An 18078-nucleotide genomic window follows, 5' to 3' on the forward strand; every position below is an offset into this window, starting at 1 on the left:
TATGCCTGCCACTTGGTTATGTCGTCCCATGTACGCTTTCCCTGCCAGCATCTTGCACCCTGCTGTTATGTGCTGGGCCTCCTTGCACAATCTACACCCTGGGTCTTGTCTGGTGTGGTAGATCTGAGCCTCTATTGCTCTGGTGCTTAGGGCCTGTTCCTGGGCGGCCAGGATGAGGGCCTCTGTGCTGTCCTTGAGTCCAGCTTTTTCCAGCCATTGGTAGGATTTCCTGATATCAGCCACTTCAGTTATTTGTTGGTGGAACATCCCATGTAGGGGCTTGTCCTCCCATGATGGTTCCTCCACCACCTCATCCTCTGTTCCCCATTGTCTCAGACATTCGCTGAGCACATCATCCGTTGAGGCTTTGTCCTTGATGTATTTATGGATCTTGGATGTTTCATCCTGGACAGTGGCTCTCACACTCAGTAGTCCTCTGCCTCCTTCCTTACGGCTTGTGTACAGTCTCAGGATGTTGGATTTGGGGTGGAACCCTCCATGCATGGTTAGTAGCTTCCGAGTCTTAACATCCGTGGCCTTTATCTCTTCCATTGGCCAGCTAATTATTCCGGCAGGATATCTGATTACTGGTAAGGCATAGCTGTTTATTGCACGGATCTTGTTCTTGCCATTGAGCTGGCTTCTCTGGACTTGCCTTATTCGTTGGAGGTATTTGGCTGTGGCTCCTTTCCTTGTGACCTCATCGAGGTTGCCATTTGCTTGTGGTATTCCCAGGTACTTGTAACTGTCAATGTCTGCTATTGTTCCTTCTGGGAGTGAGACCCCTTCTGTGCGGACGACCTTCCCTCTCTTTGTGACCATCCGGCCACACTTCTCTAGTCCGAATGACATCCCAATGTCAGTGCTGTAGATCCTGGTGGTGTGGATCAGTGAGTCAATGTCTCGCTCGCTCTTGGCGTACAGCTTGATGTCATCCATGTAGAGGAGGTGACTGGTTGTGGCCCCATTCTTGAGTCGGTATCTGTAGCCAGTCTTGTTGATGATTTGGCTGAGGGGGTTCAGGCCTATGCAGAACAGCAGTGGGATGGTATATGCCACATTTGATGGACACTTGTGCAAGTGGTTTGCAGTTGGCTTCAAGGGTGGTTTTCCACAGCCCCATCGAGTTTGCAATGAAGGCTCTTAGAGTCCTATTGATGTTGTACATCTCTAAGCATTCAATGATCCAGGTATGTGGCATTGAGTCATAGGCTTTCTTGTAATCAATCGAAGCGGTGCACAGGTTGGTGTGTTGGATTTTGCAGTCTCGGGCAACTGTGTGGTCTACAAGGAGTTGGTGTTTGACTCCTCTGCTGTTTATGCCGATGCCCTTCTGTGCCGTGCTCATGTATTTATCCATGTGTCCGCTTATCTTAGCCGCTATGATGCCTGATATGAGCTTCCATGTTGTAGAGAGACAGGTTATTGGCCGATAGTTGGATGGGACTGAACCCTTTGAGGGATCCTTCTGTATCAGTATTGTGCGCCCTTCAGATAACCATTCAGGGTGAGTTCCATTTTGTAGCAGCTGGTTCAGTTGAGCTGCCAGTCGCTCATGGAGGGCAGTGAGTTTCTTCAGCCAGTAGGCATGGATCATGTCAGGTCCTGGTGCTGTCCAGTTTTTCATACCCGAGATTCTTTCTTGGACATCTGCCACAGTGATGGTTACCGGGGCTTGTTCATGGAGGTTGCACTGTGCATTGCTGTTGTGGGACGCCTCCCTTTCCCATATGCCTTTCCAGTATTGTTCAGTCTCCAGCCTTGGTGGGTCTGCTCTGTTGTTAGTACCCTGCCATTGAGAGTACACTTTAGCTGGTTGGGTAGAGAAGAGCCGGTTAATCCTCCTGACTTCATTCTCTCTTGTGTATCTCTTTAGGCGGCTGACCAAGGCTTGGAGTCTTTGCTTGGCAGTTTCGAGTGCTTCAGGTATGGGCATCTGGCTGTACTTCTCAGGTACTGATCTTTTCATTGCACCCCTTTGGAGCTCTGACAGTTGGCTCACTTCCCTCCTTGTTATCTTGATCTTAGCCTCTAACCGTCTTTTCCATGGTGGATATTGGGTCTCGTGGTTGCTCTTATAGCCAAGCATCTCAAGGATCACTGATGCTGAGTTTTATATCAGCTCATTGGTTTCTGTTATGGTGTTGGTAGGGATCGTTCTCAATGCTGCATTCACATCTTCAATTAGACTTTCTGATGGTACTTCACTCAGCCGCTGTAGTTGGCATCGGGGTTGTCTGGTGTTCATTCAGGCCATGATTCTCTCAGGTCAGCTGCTGCCTCGATCAGCTTTGATGGTTCGTTCATTACTGGGGCTACATACCCAGTCTCTGGGGTAGTTGTAGTTAACTCCCCCCTTTCCTGACATCCAGACTCCTCCCCCTTGCCGTAGCATTTGTGTTGTACCTTGTCAATCTCAAGTTGTGATAGCAGTTGCCGTTTGCGGATGTTGGAACACTGAGCTACTAGTTGTTTAGCAGTCATTGTAGACTGGGGATGTTGAACTAACCATGTTTCCCTCATTCTTTGCATGGAGCCTCTCTGGCTATGGTTACTTGAGTAGTAGCATTCCAACAGATCCAGGTTTTCACCTCTCGCCCATTTCCGTCTTGTTCCAGTAGCCCATATATATATATATATATATATATATATATATATATAAATCCATGTACAGTGTTTAATATAATTATTACATAGATGTTTGCAAGAAACGGCCACAAACCTTCTTATGTCTTTGTTCCACAATGGCAGCTTTAATTTTAACATTTCCTCTCCCCCACATACTTCATTGCCAGATGTGTAAAATTTACAAAAAGAAGCAATTTAAATGTAAAAGTTGCAGATATGTAGATTACTCAAGAGAAGCTATTTACAATAGTTTTTACAGAACTCTACACAACATCAATTTATTAATAGATACACATAGATATTAATTAAAGGATAGATACACAAAGATTTAATTTCTAACACAGCTGCAGTATTGAGTGTTCATCCAAGAAGTGGGACTTGCAGGAGCAGGGAGGCTCTGTACTGGTTTCTCCTTTTAAATCAAGAGGCCCATGATAGTTTAACGTTAGGCAGCAGATGTCCCACAGTTGATTGACTGAACCTGCCATGGACAGAGGAAAAAGACCATCCCAGATATGGTAGGTTAGGTCGGCCACTGTTGAGAAAGATGAACAAAACAATATGAGAAATTATGAATCACATCAGAATATGTAAATTATTTGGCAGATAGCGCTTAAGTCAATATTTAAAATGCTTTTCTAAACAACTGTTGGAAGATGTCAGTGATTTTAGTGAAACGTAACAACATTGCACTGAAAGGCAGCGGTGTACGTGTATGTTTCCTAACTGTGGCTAAAGCTACTGCTAGCTGGTTTACTCTCCGATCGGAGGCTGGTTCCTTTAAATACAGTTGGAGAATGGTAAATTGACAATGACTGATAACGGCTAACACTTAAATACTGTAGGGGAGAAATAGTGACGTCTATAATAGTAATAATAATGATAATATTAATAATAATAATTCCCTTTGAACAGATAACACAAAATAACGCATGTTAGGGTACCATTATTTGATCGGGGAGTGGAACGGAGCTAAAAGATACATGTAGCGATCTTCAAAACGGCCGTTATGTACCACGGTAAAGCTAGCCAGCTCTGCGTCCAGCCGGCCCAGCACACGATCTACAAGCGCGCGGTAGCTCAAGACATTATGGTAAACCCATTTACGTGCTGCTTTCACAATAAAAGCGCACACCCGGTCCATGTTTGAGCTACTCAAAATAGGTTCCCAGCCGCTTAATTTGCAAACAGAAAATAATATATTCTGAGAAACTAATACAAAATAAAATCTAATATCTCCCTCTCTTTATATATCATATAATCCATATATATATGAGAGAGAGAGATCGTGTAGATCGTGTGCTGGGCCGGCTGGACGCAGGGCCGGCTAGCTTTACCGCGGTCGTTAACCGACCGTTGTAGCCAAAATGTAGCTAACTGCGATCCTAACAAATCACTCTTTTTTTTTTCTTTTTTTTTTTTTTTGAATGTTTGAGCACGTCTATGTATGAAATTACGAAATCAGATCCAAATTAACTTGTTACTCCACATTTTTAGAGGGGGGACAGCCCTCACCAGCTTCACATTACTAACCTGTAACGATGAACAGCGTCAGTGAAAGAAAAAAATGGACGACCGCCGTCTTCTTCCCCAAACTTTGTCTGAAGAGCAAGGGGCGGGGCTCCTCACTTCCGGTCTCCTGGTCAGACGTTGCCCGAACCTTGGTTACCTTTTTTGTTTTCTTTTTTTATTTAACAGGGTATTTTGGTCAATTTTAAGTGTAAAAAAACACACATATATAATAAATTGCAATACTATTAATTTATTTGGTGGCTTATATTCTTAAACAGATTTTCTGGTCTATCAACAAGTGATGATTAAATTTTCCCATTTTATGGTGTATCATAAATGGAGTAACTCCATGTTAAAGAACACGATGATAACTTACATGCTTTTGACTACATGTTAGTTCACTTTAGCATTGCTGCTAATTTTCAGCATTAGAACGCTGGTTTCCAGCCAAGAGGCACACTTTAGCTTGTCCATTTCAAATTTCTTCAGGGATTTTGTAGTTTAAGGCTTGCGATACTTAACTTCATTTATTTTTATATGTTGCAATAATATATACATTTTTTAGGATATTGAGTTATATGTGATAGTAGGGATTGACCAGCAAGGTATCCCATGATGCATTGTGCCACCAGCAACAGCAATTAAACCATATTTTTATTTGTCACAAAAAATTATTTTAAGATGGTAAAGGTAAAAACATAGACTCCAAAGCTTCATTATGCAATCAGTTCATCAAGGAAGAGGCTACTTTCAGCTAATTGAAGCATGTATTGACTAGTTTTTAGCATTTACATTTTAATATATTAAAATGCATCATGAGGGAGTTGCATGCAAATGACTGTTTTACAAAAAAACAGTGAACAAACTATCACTGCTCTCCATATTTTCTGTTGAAGTTTGAGCAGAGAAACAAATAACAAGCAGGAGCAGGAACTGTTTCAAACAAGGATTTTCTTTTTATTTAAGTAGTTTCTAGTTTTAAAAAAATACTTCTTTTTTTTACATGCAATTGCCAAATTAAAATACAGTAATCAGCAAGAAATCAGGACATTGGTATTGACCAGTAAAAGTCTGATCAGTGAAACCAATAAAGAAAATTATAAAGTTACTACAGAATGGCATGCATAAAAAAAAAGGATTTTAACACAGAAACCGATATTCTAGTTTTATCAGTTTCTTGCAGGATCTACACTCTTCTAGTCACAAAGAATAGAATCAGGACATTGTTGTAAAACGCTAAAGCAGTGCAATTATTTTTTGAAAACTTAGTATATACTCCTTGACAGAAAGTAGTCTTCTTTTAACTCCTTGAATTCCGTAAAATGTTTGTTTCTCCATGTTGAACATACTGTTTTCGTCCACAAGGTGGAGCTAAATTTAATGAAATTGTCTGAGTAAATGTAATTTGTCTTAAGAATTTAAAGTGTGCAGCTTTTTAAAATGGTAGTTTTAGAACTGTATTAATATGCGACAAGAAAAATAATGTTACTACCTTTTCAGCCTTATAAAACTGATCAGGAGTTATTTAGCAGGATGATCGTTCATTTAATTACCCATTTCTGTTATTAGCTGTACAGCTGGAGATTTTACACAGGCAAATGTGATAGTGCACATGCCAGTGTTGTTTATAATCTGGACATATTTAGACTTACTTTGAACCACTGAGGAAGTGAAATGTGTTCACTTCCCCCATGGGGAAGACAAGACAGCAACTTAGGCAAAGTTGCTCTAAGGCGATACGACAAAGACCACAACATGTATGCTTCACTTCACAAAAGTACAAATTTTCCATTTCTCAGTTCACTGACTCCAACTGAACCTGAACTACTCCTTCCAGAAGAGGAACATAAAGTCTATCTCTCTTTAGCTTGAAATGTCACACCATTGCACAATCTCTCTCATGGTGTGTTGAGTATAGTTCTGTTCCTCACTTTACACCTTCAAAAAACAGATAGATTACAACTTTGCATCAGTTCTTCAATTTGCAAAGTTTCTGTAAGTTTTTAAGTCCATTAACTAGACTATATCTAGAAACTAATTTAGCAACAAGAACATGTTCTTGTTGCTAAATTAGTTTCTAAGCAAACAACAACAATAAAAAAACCATGGTCCCTGATTGGTTCCTGGAGTGAAAATCATTAATTAAAAATGAATGAAAAGCTTTTATTGTGCTTAACACAAAAGTCGTAAAAAAAACTTCAAAGAAAAAAAAAAGCTTTTAAAAATAAATAGCATTTAGGTGAATCTCCTAGTTCATTCATATCTAGAGATTTTAGAGTGCTCCTTGTCTTTCATTTTAGTTTTGCATTGACCTTGGTTTTGTAAATAATGACAGACTGTAGTTGGTGGTATGTATTTTTGTATTAATTAATTAAAAATAATTTTAGAATCTGGCATTCTGGCATTTAATTCATTTATATTTTAAAACTCTTGGATAGAATATGACTATATCTAGAATAGAATAGAATATGAATATAACAGAATATACATACTCAGAAGTGGACATCATATAAATATATATATATTGGAAAAGCTTTAAGCATTTTAAAGTAAAATATAGATAATAAGTAAAGTACTAATACTTATTTTGTATTTGTGCTTCCTTCTAGAATGTCACATTTGATTTTATTTCGATTTTGAAACTTTGGTTTTTTAATCATTTTATTGTTTCTGTTTTGGTTCTGCATCTTGTTCTTGCATTTCGCATGTAACAACAAGATTAGGACAGCTTCCTGCAACCACAATCATCTTAGTCTACTGCAACAAAAAATAAATAAATTCATATTATTAAGAATTATATTTGTAATGATGTATTTTGACTACCAATCCAAAAATGTCTGTATTTTAGTTATTGTATTTTCTGGAACTGAGACAGCAAAGCATATTTTTTTTATGTTAGCTATGTGAGAGAGATGTTCTTTATTTCTTGTATCGCTGACATGTTGGTCAGTGGGCAGATTTTAAAAAAAAGGAAGTAGAAAAATAAAGTTGTTAAGGAAGTTGTTGAAATGAGGAAGCCTAAGAACTTATACGTAGCACTTAGACAGAAGGTAGTTTACTCCTGTTGGACCACACTGCCAGGATCACCTGTAACTTACTCACATTTTTGGAGGGTTTATTTTGATATTCTTTATGTTTTAGGACCTGGATGAACTTTGTACTTGGATGACCTGTTCATATGATTAACATTTCTCTGTAAGCCACTGAAGGATCGAAAGAACTGAACTGGGGAAGGACCTGTCTCTGGAACACGTTCTGGTTTTCAGTAAGTGCGTTGAAGCAATTTTCTTTGCCAAAAATGTGTATGACTTTACTGATACTGATTCAAAATGTTCTCAAAAATAATTTCTTTATGAAGCAAGGAAAAACAGCACCAGAACCAACCTATTTGCTCTAAGTGTTGTTTTTATAATCTTAATAAAGGATACTGTTGACAAAATGTCTGAAAACACAGTAAGATTTCTAACAAGTGTTCATATATATATATATATATATATATATATATATATATATATATATATATATATATATATATATATATATATATATATATATATATATATATATCTTATAATATATAATATATAATTTCTTCCCTTTAGCCGTCAAACTCCAGAACTCAAGCTGCACCAAATACAGCTTCATAGCTTCATCCCATAGATTATTTGCACACAGACACATAACTATATATATATATATATATATATATATATATCACTTAAATTACCTTATTATTTATTTATTTCCTGTAGTAAATTTCTTTTGGGACTCAAATCCAAATTTTGTACCACAAACTAGCAAGGTGGTATAAAAATATCCTTGAATCCTTGATACAGTGTCTGCTGAATGTTGAGCGTGTGTTTTAGATCTGAGGTACTTTTTACATCTTAATTTTATTTACTCTGGTGTTTAGGAAGTGTGATGTGGTGGTTAAAGTCTTCTTAGCTCTGCTGGGGGAAAGATATTGAGCAGATAAAAATCAAATGCATGTTTATTGAGATTAAATTAGTTTCAATATAAAATGCATCTTTGAGCTAAGCATGGGTGAGTTTCAAAATGATCAAATTCAAAATGGTCATGTTCAGAGGAAAGTACCCATGTTAATTTGGATGTTTGCATTGATAAATCCAACAACTTCATAGTCTTCACTTTTAAAAGTGTTGATTTACATCCTGAAACAGAAACCCTTGATAAGTTCAAAGTTTAGACTGAACATAAATGTGAAATTATTTATTTGGGAAACTTCAAGAAGCTTTTTGCTGTTACATAAAGTCACATAGTCAAAGCTTCCTATAGGTTTTTGGGACGTGTTATTAGGTTTATTGGTTGCTGGAAACAGAAATGATTACATACAGGAAGTCAAACTTGCCCACAAGATGTATTTCATACCTTAACATAGCTCATAGCGTAGCTAGGTTTTTACATAGGTTTCTTCTGTCTCAAAGTAGGAAGTCACTTTATTTTGCTTGAATAGTTTTTAAAATATGCTCCCTGTCTATTCAATTAAGTTTTTATGGTTATTTTGCCATAATGATAGTAATAGAAATTCTCCTTTCAATTCATATATTGTTTTAATTGCTTTTAAGTACCATATGCATTATTTTAAAAAAGCATTAAATATAAAATTAATTCTGAACTATTTTACTCCTGGTTGAAACAAGACCAAGCACTGAAATTTGCTGATTGAGAAACTCTGATTTTCTGGTTCTTGTACACTGCTAACTTTGTCAACGTGGCTCACAGCATTCTATTGTTTTAGCATTGCTAAGAGTTTAAAAGTTTCAGTGGTTACACTGATTTTAGTCGTAGCCAACAAGTACCTCCATTTGTGCATTTGTGTTTGCATTTGTCATGGTTTATGGAAAGAGTTTTGAAAATTCAAGCTTCGCTTGTAGAAGTGTTGATTTTTTTTAACTGGTGTAGTTTCCTATTGGAGGCAACTATGCTTTTATTCTAGCTCTAGAACGACCTTTAACTTCTTAAAGGTTAAATTCAGTCATTTAAAAACAAGTATTATTAGTTTTAATACTCTTCAAACTAAGTTAGTTTGAAGATTTTTAGGCCATAACAGAACATGAGGTCACTACGAGGTTTTAAAATCCACCTCAGATTGACTAAATGTTGATATAATGATGTAAAACTATCATTATAATTTTAATTTGCCAGTATTTCCTTAACAGCTCTCAAAATGTCCTACGTTTCAACTGGACTGAGAGATAGATTAAGATTCTAACAAGCAAACATTTTCTCCATGATCTCCATGTTCTTTTTTAAATATTAAATTACATTTAAACTTTGTTGATTCTCATGCTCATTCACATAAGAGCAAGAGAGACAAACGGCCAATGTCAGAGTATGCCAGTAGTCATCAGGTAAATCTCCCATTTAATTTGGGCATGTGTTAGCAAGTGAATTATATATTTTAACATCCAGTTTGCTGATTGAAAGTGAGATTGTTAAGTCTACTTTGGAAAGTTTTAAAGTTTTACATTTTTGAGATTAACTTTGTGGGTTGAAGTTTAAGAAAGCCAGTTGTTACCAGAGGAAAAATCTTTAAAACAGGGAAAGTTTCTTCCATCAAATATGCCATTTAAATGAGTTATTCCTTCATTGTTGCATGTTGAAAAGTCAATGACCCTTTTATTTTGCACAATGTCGGGGTTGTTTGAAATATGTGTTGGTCTACATAAGAGAACTGAAGACCTATTCATTTTGTGATATTCCCACCAGGCTGATACAGAAGCATGTTATTGATGCTTTTAAAACAAAAGACAACTTTTTAAAGCGCTCCTTACGTAGCTTTTATATGATGTCTACCCCTGGTTTGTCTAATGGATTTTTAAAAATCCATTATAAGATATATTTTAATCCATTTGAATAGTTACATTTACAGACGTTTTGAAGTTCCAAGCCTCCTAGACATTAGTAAAGTAATGTGTAAATATCCATAAAATGATGGAATCTAAGCTTTTGAAGCAGTTCTGTGGTGGTTTAACTTGAGAAAATACAGTTTATGACAGAGAGAAGTATCATTTTAATAGCAGACACTCTTTCCTCGAGTCAGAAAGGGAGACTTCTCTACCATGTGAGGTCCTTTTCTACTAATATGAGTATTTAGATTGGAGAAATACTTTTAGTTGCAGCTGCCAGCTGCCATTGCCTGACAGGGGCAGACATTTCTTGTATGTTTAGACATCAGTTCATTAAAGTTTGTAATTCTTTGCAGTGTTTTTGGCTGTAGTTCATTTTATGGACTTATTTACATTAATCTCACTTAATTCAGTTGGTTTAGTGATGGCAATTAACATTTTTGAGATCAAATAACTTAAAAATTACAAATCTAGCTACTTGAAGGAACTTTTTGCTTTGACTTTATTTGAAACAATTGTGTTCAATGCCAGTTTTGTATCCTACATCTGACCAATTCACTAAGTTTATCTGACTCAATTTACTAAGTTTTTATAACTTAATTCATTAAGTGTGTTTAACATGACAAACTTAAGTCACTCTTACTCAAATAATTTATTTCTGTCTAATAAATAATTCAGATTTCTTTTATTAAATTCTACAGAAAATCTACTCAAATTTTGAAGTTGTTCCAAACTAAAAAACTAAAATATACACAATTATATTCTCACTCACATTGTACTTAAAGTGCAACTAGAACTTAAATGTATGTTTTAACATGTTATTTAGGTTTGTCAAAGATCCTTTATGCTGAAAAAAGAAAATAGTGTATTCAACTTAATTTATTAAGTTGATTTAACTTAAGGGCTGCACAGTGGCGCAGTGTTGCCACTGTTGCCTTGCAGCAAGAAGGTTCTGGGTTCAATTCCCAGCCTGGGGTCTTTCTGCATGGAGTTTGCATGTTCTCCCTGTGCATGGTGGGTTCTCTCCAGCTTCCTCCCGTAGTCCAAAAACATGACTATCAGGTTCATTGGTCTCTCCAAATTATCCCTAGGTGTGAGTGTGTGTGTGCATGGTTGTTTGTCCTGTCTGTCTCTGTCCCCACTAAGGGACAAGAGTGCACAGAAGGTGGATGGTTTAACTTAATAAATAAGAGGGGGAAGACATGCAGTGATGGCCATGTCAAGGACAAAGACCACTGCACCACCACAGCAGATATAGATTCTGTCCCTGGTGGAGCTTGTGTCACAGCATCAGATGGAAGATACAAACATAATTGTTTCAAAACAATTAAGTTCAATATTGCTTCATCAGGAACAGATGAAGCAATATTGGGTTAAGCACCTTGACACCTTGACGCAGCCGTTGCAAGTTCGTTTCCTACCAGATGACCTTAGCTGCTTGTCTTTCCTCTCTGTCATTACCCACTTTTCTGTCTAACTGAAGTAAAAAAGCGATCATTTATTAGTTTCCTTCTTTATTTGAAATAGACTAAATGATCTGAGTAAGACTTATTTAAATTTGTCATTTTAAACACACTTAATGAATTTGGTAAAGAAAAAAAAATAAATTGAGTTGGATGAACTTAATGAATTGAGTTAGCTGATCGTAATATATTGAGTTAGATATACATAACTTAAGTTGGTTAAAATTAATAAATTAAGTTTAGTAAACTTAATTGAATTACTTGTTACCAATTGAAACAATTCAGTTAAGTTTGTTCAACTAATTTCTTTTCACAGTGCATGCAGTTCTGTCATACACTGCAATTTCAAAAACCTGACGAAAAATCTAGAGCAAGTATGATGGAAGATGTCAGATTGTAATTTTTCTGGCACAACTGAATCATACCAGGAAATATCACACTGAAATATCGGTCCAAGCCTAAAAGAAGTGAAACTTTCAGGTCTCATGGAGTCAAACTCTGAAAAAGGGGGAAAGAGGATGAGGAAAATCAGACAGTTATTATGATTGTGGCAAAAAAAAAAAAGGAAAAAAAAGGATAATAGGAGATCAGTTGAACCAGTAACAGATACATTACTGGTTCTACAATGTGGTGGACCCAGGTTGTAGTGAAATTCTGCTTTTAATGAAGATAAACACAAAATCCAGGTAGCATAGGTGAGCAGTAAGGCTAGGAGCTCAGACACTGGTACCAACTGGAAATACACTAGACTGGAATCAATCAATCAATCAAATTTTATTTGTATAGCACATTTCAGCAGCAAGGCATTTCAAAGTGCTTTACATAATTTTAAACAGTGAGAAAGAAAAAGAAAGTAATAAAAAGATAAAAAGAAAAGATAAAATCACAGCCTAACAGGACAAGGCCTCCAGCCTTGCAGCACCAGGCTCCGTCCGCCTGTTTCGCGAAAATTTTGCGCTAGGACTTTCGCTGTCCTACGCGGATTTTGTGCATTAATTGGTTACCTGTTAGTCTAGAATTTACAGGGTTTTATATACGCGCAATGACTCCCAGTCACTCGCAAATACATAGAAGGCATCAATTGCCATAAGCAACTGTAAACAGGTGGGTTTTAAGTTGAGATTTAAAGGCACCCAGTGTTTCAGCTGTTTTACAGTTTTCTGGAAGTTTGTTCCAAATCCGTGGTGCATAGAAACTGAATGCTGCTTCTCCTCGTTTGGTTCTGGTTCTGGGGATGCAGAGCAGACCAGAACCAGAAGATCTGAGGGGTCTAGATGGTTGGTACAGCAATAACAGATCTTTAATGTATTGTGGTGCTAAACCGTTCAGTGATTTATAAACTAACAACAGTATTTTAAAGTCTATTCTTTGAGCTACAGGGAGCCAGTGTAGGGACTTTAGAACTGGTGTTATGTGCTCTATCTTCCTGGTTCTAGTGAGAACGCGAGCAGCAGCGTTCTGGATCAGCTGCAGCTGTTTGATTGATTTATTAGTCAGACCTGTGAAGACGCTGTTGCAGTAATCAATGCGGCTAAAGATAAACGCATGGATGAGTTTCTCTAAATCGTGCTGAGACATTAGTCCTCTAATCCTGGAGATGTTCTTCAGGTGATAGAAGGCCGACTTTGTGACTGTCTTTATGTGGCTCTGAAGGTTCAAGTCAGAGTCCATCACTACTCCCAGGTTTCGGGCCTGATCCCTGGTTTTCAGTTGTAATGAGCATTGATTCTAGTTCGTTCCTCTTTAGGCCCAAAGATAATAACTTCAGTTTTGTTTCTGTTCAGCTGGAGAAAGTTTTGGCCCATCCACACATTTATCTGATCTAAGCATCTGTTCAGTGATTGGATGGGTTCAGAGTCACCTGGTGACATCGTGATGTAGAGCTGTGTATCATCCGCATAGTTATGGTAGCTAATCCTATTTCCTGTTATAACCTGAGCCAGTGGGAGCATATAAATATTGAAAAGAAGGGGTCCTAGGATTGAGCCTTGGGGTACCCCACATGTGACCTTTGACCTCTCTGATGAGAAGTTTCCAATTGAAACAAAGAAATTCCTGTTCTTTATGTAAGATTCAAACCAGTTGAGCACTGGACCAGAGAGTCCGACCCAACTCTCCAGTCGATTCAGTAAAATGTCATGGTCAACAGTGTCGAAAGCTGCACTGAGGTCCAACAGAACCAGCACTGTGGTTCTCCCACTGTCTGTGTTTATATGGATGTCATTGAACACTTTTACAAGGGCCGTCTCCGTGCTGTGGTGAGCACGAAAACCAGACTGGAAGGAGTCAAAGCGATTCATTATTGTTAAGAAGTTATTTAATTGTTTAAAAACTGCTTTTTCAATAACTTTGCTGATGAATGGGAGGTTGGAGATCGGCCTGTAATTCTGCAGTAGTGATTTGTCTAGATTGTTCTTTTTTATCAGTGGTTTGATAACTGCTGTTTTCAAAGTCTGGGGGAAAACACCTGAAGACAACGATGTGTTTACTATATGGAGCAGATCATTAGCAACGACAGGCAGGACTTTCTTAAAGAAATGTGTGGGTAGGACATCCAGACAGCAGGAACTGGAGCTTAATTGACTTATAATTTCTTCTAGGGTTTTATAATGAAGTAGTTGAGCTGACAAACACATCACATAACATCAGAAACCTCAGAGCACAAACAACACATGAATTTACCTGAGAGAGAAAAAGACAAAAGATGGAAGCGACAAACAAAAAGCAAAGACGTCTTTGGAGAAGTTGCAAGCGCAAAATCTAATGTGTTACTTCTGTGTAGAAAGTTTTATCCTCTTGTATTTAATTTATTCAAATAAGGCGTATCTTTGCTCATCCAACCAGGAGCTATCTCTGACCCTCTCTCAAGCCAGAAACCCCTGCCGTGTTTACGGCCTTTCACAGATGAGTGTGAAAAGCTACAACTTCCACTGTATTGTTTTCCCACAGACAAAAGGCAATTCAAACGATCCTAGCAAACCATCTGCTGTAACTACAAGTAAAATAAAGGTCAATAGGCCAGAATAAGTCACTGATTTAAAACCACAATTTAGGCCATTTGAATCAAGACATGTTTAGTTTTAAAACTAGCTTATTTTAAATTTATTTTCTCAACAAAGCAAACTAACATTTCAAAACTATATTTTTATGGAAGTCCAATCATGGTCTTTTGATTCTTATGGAGATACAGTTAAAGCCAAAACCTCAGTCTGCTTCAAATTTTCACACTGAAACTGAAAATTGAATGAGTTTGAGCATGTATTTTAGTTTTCTGTGTTTATTTTTAGTTTCCTTGTCCAGTGAGTCTCTGTGTTGTTCTGTCTTCCCCCTTGATTGTTCCTCTGCTGTGTCTCGTTCCCTGTGATTACCTTCTGTGTATTTAAGTCCACCTGTTGTCTCTGTGTTTGTCGGATCCTTGCCGTGGATCCGACAGAGACAAGTCGTATGTATGAGTCGTTAAAGTCGTACTGACTTGTCCTGTGTCGGTGTTGGCTCTCATTTTTCAGTTCTGTGTTCAGTTGCTACCGGTGCTGAGCTTTAGCCTTCCGCTCTGCCATGCTGCCTGCTTCCTGGACTGTTTTTGAGCTATTTATCATTAAAACCACCATTTTTCATCCACAACCTGGGTCGTCTGCGTTCTGCCTCACCTCCACCACACCACTTCATGACAGAGCATTTGTATCTTGTGAATTTCATGCTCTTTTTTGAGACATGTTTTAGAGTTGTGCATTTTAAATAATAAAAATATATTTAGCAATTTACTGAATGTGTGTCTTTAAGACTATCACTGCTCATTGTTTTATTATTATTATTATTATTATTATTATCATCATTTTTGTTGTTATCATCTCTTGTCTGAATTTTTGTGTGCTATGCTGGGACAAAAAAAGTACCCTCTGTTTGGGGATCAATAATATATTATTTTCTTATTATCTATTATTATTTTATCTTTGTGACAGAACTTTCAAAAAGAAGCTGCCAAGAAGTCAAGATGGCTGACAATGTGTATGCATTGCCATTCTTCTACGGCAACATAACCAGAGAGGAGGCAGAAGTCTATCTGAGACAGGCAGGAATGAACAACGGCTTGTACTTACTACGGCAAAGTCGAAACTATCTTGGAGGCTTTGCACTGTCTGTTTCTAATTCAGGTCGCTTCTACCACTACACAATTGAAAGACAACCCAATGAAATGTATGCTATTGCTGGTGGTAAGAGTCACAGGTGCCCAACAGATGTGATAGACTATCATTCTCAAGAGATGGATGGTCTTGTATGTCTGTTAAAGAAGCCTTGCAACAGACCCAAAAATATGCAGCCAAAGGTTGGTCCTTTCGAGGACTTAAAGGAAAGACTGATCCGGGAATATGTGAAGCAGACTTGGAACCTGCAGGTCAGTTTGAGCTGGACTCTTTAAATAGTAAAATTGTCTTTATTTTTATGTAGAACAACCATGTTTGTAGCGCAGTAATTACTTACTTGTGACATATTAACCAAAATATCAGCAGTAAAATAGCTAAAGTAGGAAAGTAAGCTGAAATATTTTAATCGTTGTTTTGCTGCTTTACTGGTCATTCATGGCAACCTTACATTTCAGAAACTTTGAAACATGAATAAAATGAAAATTTGTTCCATATTTTCAATATAAATCCATGGTTAATAATTAACATTTGGGTTTCTTAACAACTCTGAAACTTACAGTTTTTGTTGACAAGAAAAATGAAATGACCAGAAAAGAACCCAGTCTGCATTGCTTTCCCTGAACTCCAGTCCATTTATATAGAAAGTCATTTGAGGTGGTGTGAATGCGCAATCAAACTCCAATGAGGACCAAAAGGAGCAAAGTCTGGTCTGCCTAAAAACCTAGGTTCAATTGAAGCAAACTCTGGTGCGGTTCAAATGCATATATGGATGCAAGAGGACCAGAGGCCACCCCAACAACAGGAAGTGAACTACAGTGCAGGGCGTTCTCAGTAAATACAACCAAAACAAATGCGCTAGTCTAGTATCAGAGGGAGAAATGGCTTGTGGTCTTTTACCAAAAACAAAAGAGAAATCCTACAACCAATAAAATCTCATAATTGCTACTCAATTTTTATTTACATTTTGTTAATAAGTTGCGCTTATACAAAGTCCGCTAGGGAACATGGGAGAATTTTTTTCTTTTGCATCACCTCGTAATAAGTTTTGCGTTCCCTCGCAATATGCTTACTGCAATATTTGCTGGACTATTTTGCATACAGTCACATTGAATTTTGAATCTAAAATTTCAAATGTATACATGTTTAAAGAGCCTCAGTGAAAACGTTTTTATTAACTCTTTTGTGCAAAAAACTGATTGAAAATCGATTTATTCACTACATGTTTATGTCTGCTTGTTTAAGGCTGAGATGGAACTGCATAGGAAAACGTCTCTTTAAACCATTCAGACTACCAATACAAAAAAATCAAAACTGTCAGATGACTCATTATCCTGTGATGATAACTCAAAAATAATCCAAATAATTTGGATGTATTTTTTATTTCTTTCCTTTTTATGGAACGTTTCAGTTTACATTATAGGTTTGTGGTGCATTTGTATCCTAAAGAGAAAGATATAAAACTTTAGATATTTCACAACGAGATACTAATGTACATGGAAAAAAACCTTTCGAAAACTTTCTATTATAGCAGAAAGTGCCGCATGAACTGAACAGTACATGATTGCGAGAGAATGCAAAACTTATTGTCAGGGAACGCAAAAGAAAGAAAAATACTCCTGTCCCCTAGGGGGCTCCGTAGCTTCTGTCTTCCTTGGAGGATTTTTTTTTTTTTTTGTCATTTCCATCAGTAATTCTTGATTCTGTGCCCTGTACCAAGGGGAACAGGTTTTTCAACTAGTTTGGATCATTTGACACAGTGCAGTGTGAAAGAGAACCACAACAGCTGAAAATCTAACAAATGTTGCAAATTTGGTCCCCACTAGAACCGAGTTCACCAAATTATCAGGTGTGAAAACACCCTTAGTGTGAGGCATGAGGCTTGACAACTCATTCCTGGTTTATATCTTCTCCTTATTTTAACTTTGATCTTAAAATAAGTCTTGTATGCACATAGGGTCCAGCCCTTGAACAGGCTATCATCAGTCAGAGGCCTCAGCTGGAGAAACTCATTGCCACCACTGCTCATGAAAAAATGCCCTGGTTCCATGGAACAATAACGCGAGAGAACTCTGAGCCCAGGCTTCAGAATGGTTCCCGAACAAATGGAAAATTCTTGTAAGTATTTGAAAATTACTCAAGACCATGTTTATAGAGAATCTGCAGAAATAATAACATCAACACTTCAATATTTTTGAAAGCATATTTCAATCATTTTTACTTGACAGCTTTTTCACTTAAAATTTGTTCTTTTTGATTCAGGTCACAATCAGTCTAATTAAAACAATATTTACTTTCATTCATTAAAATTTTTTAATGAATTAATAAGTTCGAATTATTCTAATTACATAGTATCACTACTTCATGTATATGAAGGTCTTATTTTGAATTTTGACATTGGAGAAGTTGGAAAAAAAAAGTAGTACAAAAAAGTCATTTACCACTCTGTCGTCATATCTATTAGTT

The 18078-nt window shown here is 37.1% G+C and overlaps 1 protein-coding gene across 1 annotated transcript in view; it reads left to right on the forward strand.

The window, feature by feature from the left end:
• Nucleotides 1-7130: 7130 nt before the first annotated feature.
• syk (spleen tyrosine kinase) overlaps nt 7131-18078 on the forward strand; it is a 39339-nt gene continuing 28391 nt past the window's right edge. The window contains exons 1-4 of the mRNA XM_088011310.1: nt 7131-7190; nt 7282-7405; nt 15433-15866; nt 17570-17730. Coding sequence (XP_087867436.1) covers nt 15465-15866; nt 17570-17730 — 563 coding nt within the window. The 5' untranslated portion in view covers nt 7131-7190; nt 7282-7405; nt 15433-15464. The remainder of the gene's footprint in view (nt 7191-7281; nt 7406-15432; nt 15867-17569; nt 17731-18078) is intronic.

Source organism: Poecilia mexicana, unplaced genomic scaffold (assembly GCF_051168715.1).
Source record: "Poecilia mexicana isolate PSO_F unplaced genomic scaffold, ASM5116871v1 scaffold_12, whole genome shotgun sequence".
In the NCBI taxonomy this organism is placed as follows: domain Eukaryota; kingdom Metazoa; phylum Chordata; class Actinopteri; order Cyprinodontiformes; family Poeciliidae; genus Poecilia; species Poecilia mexicana.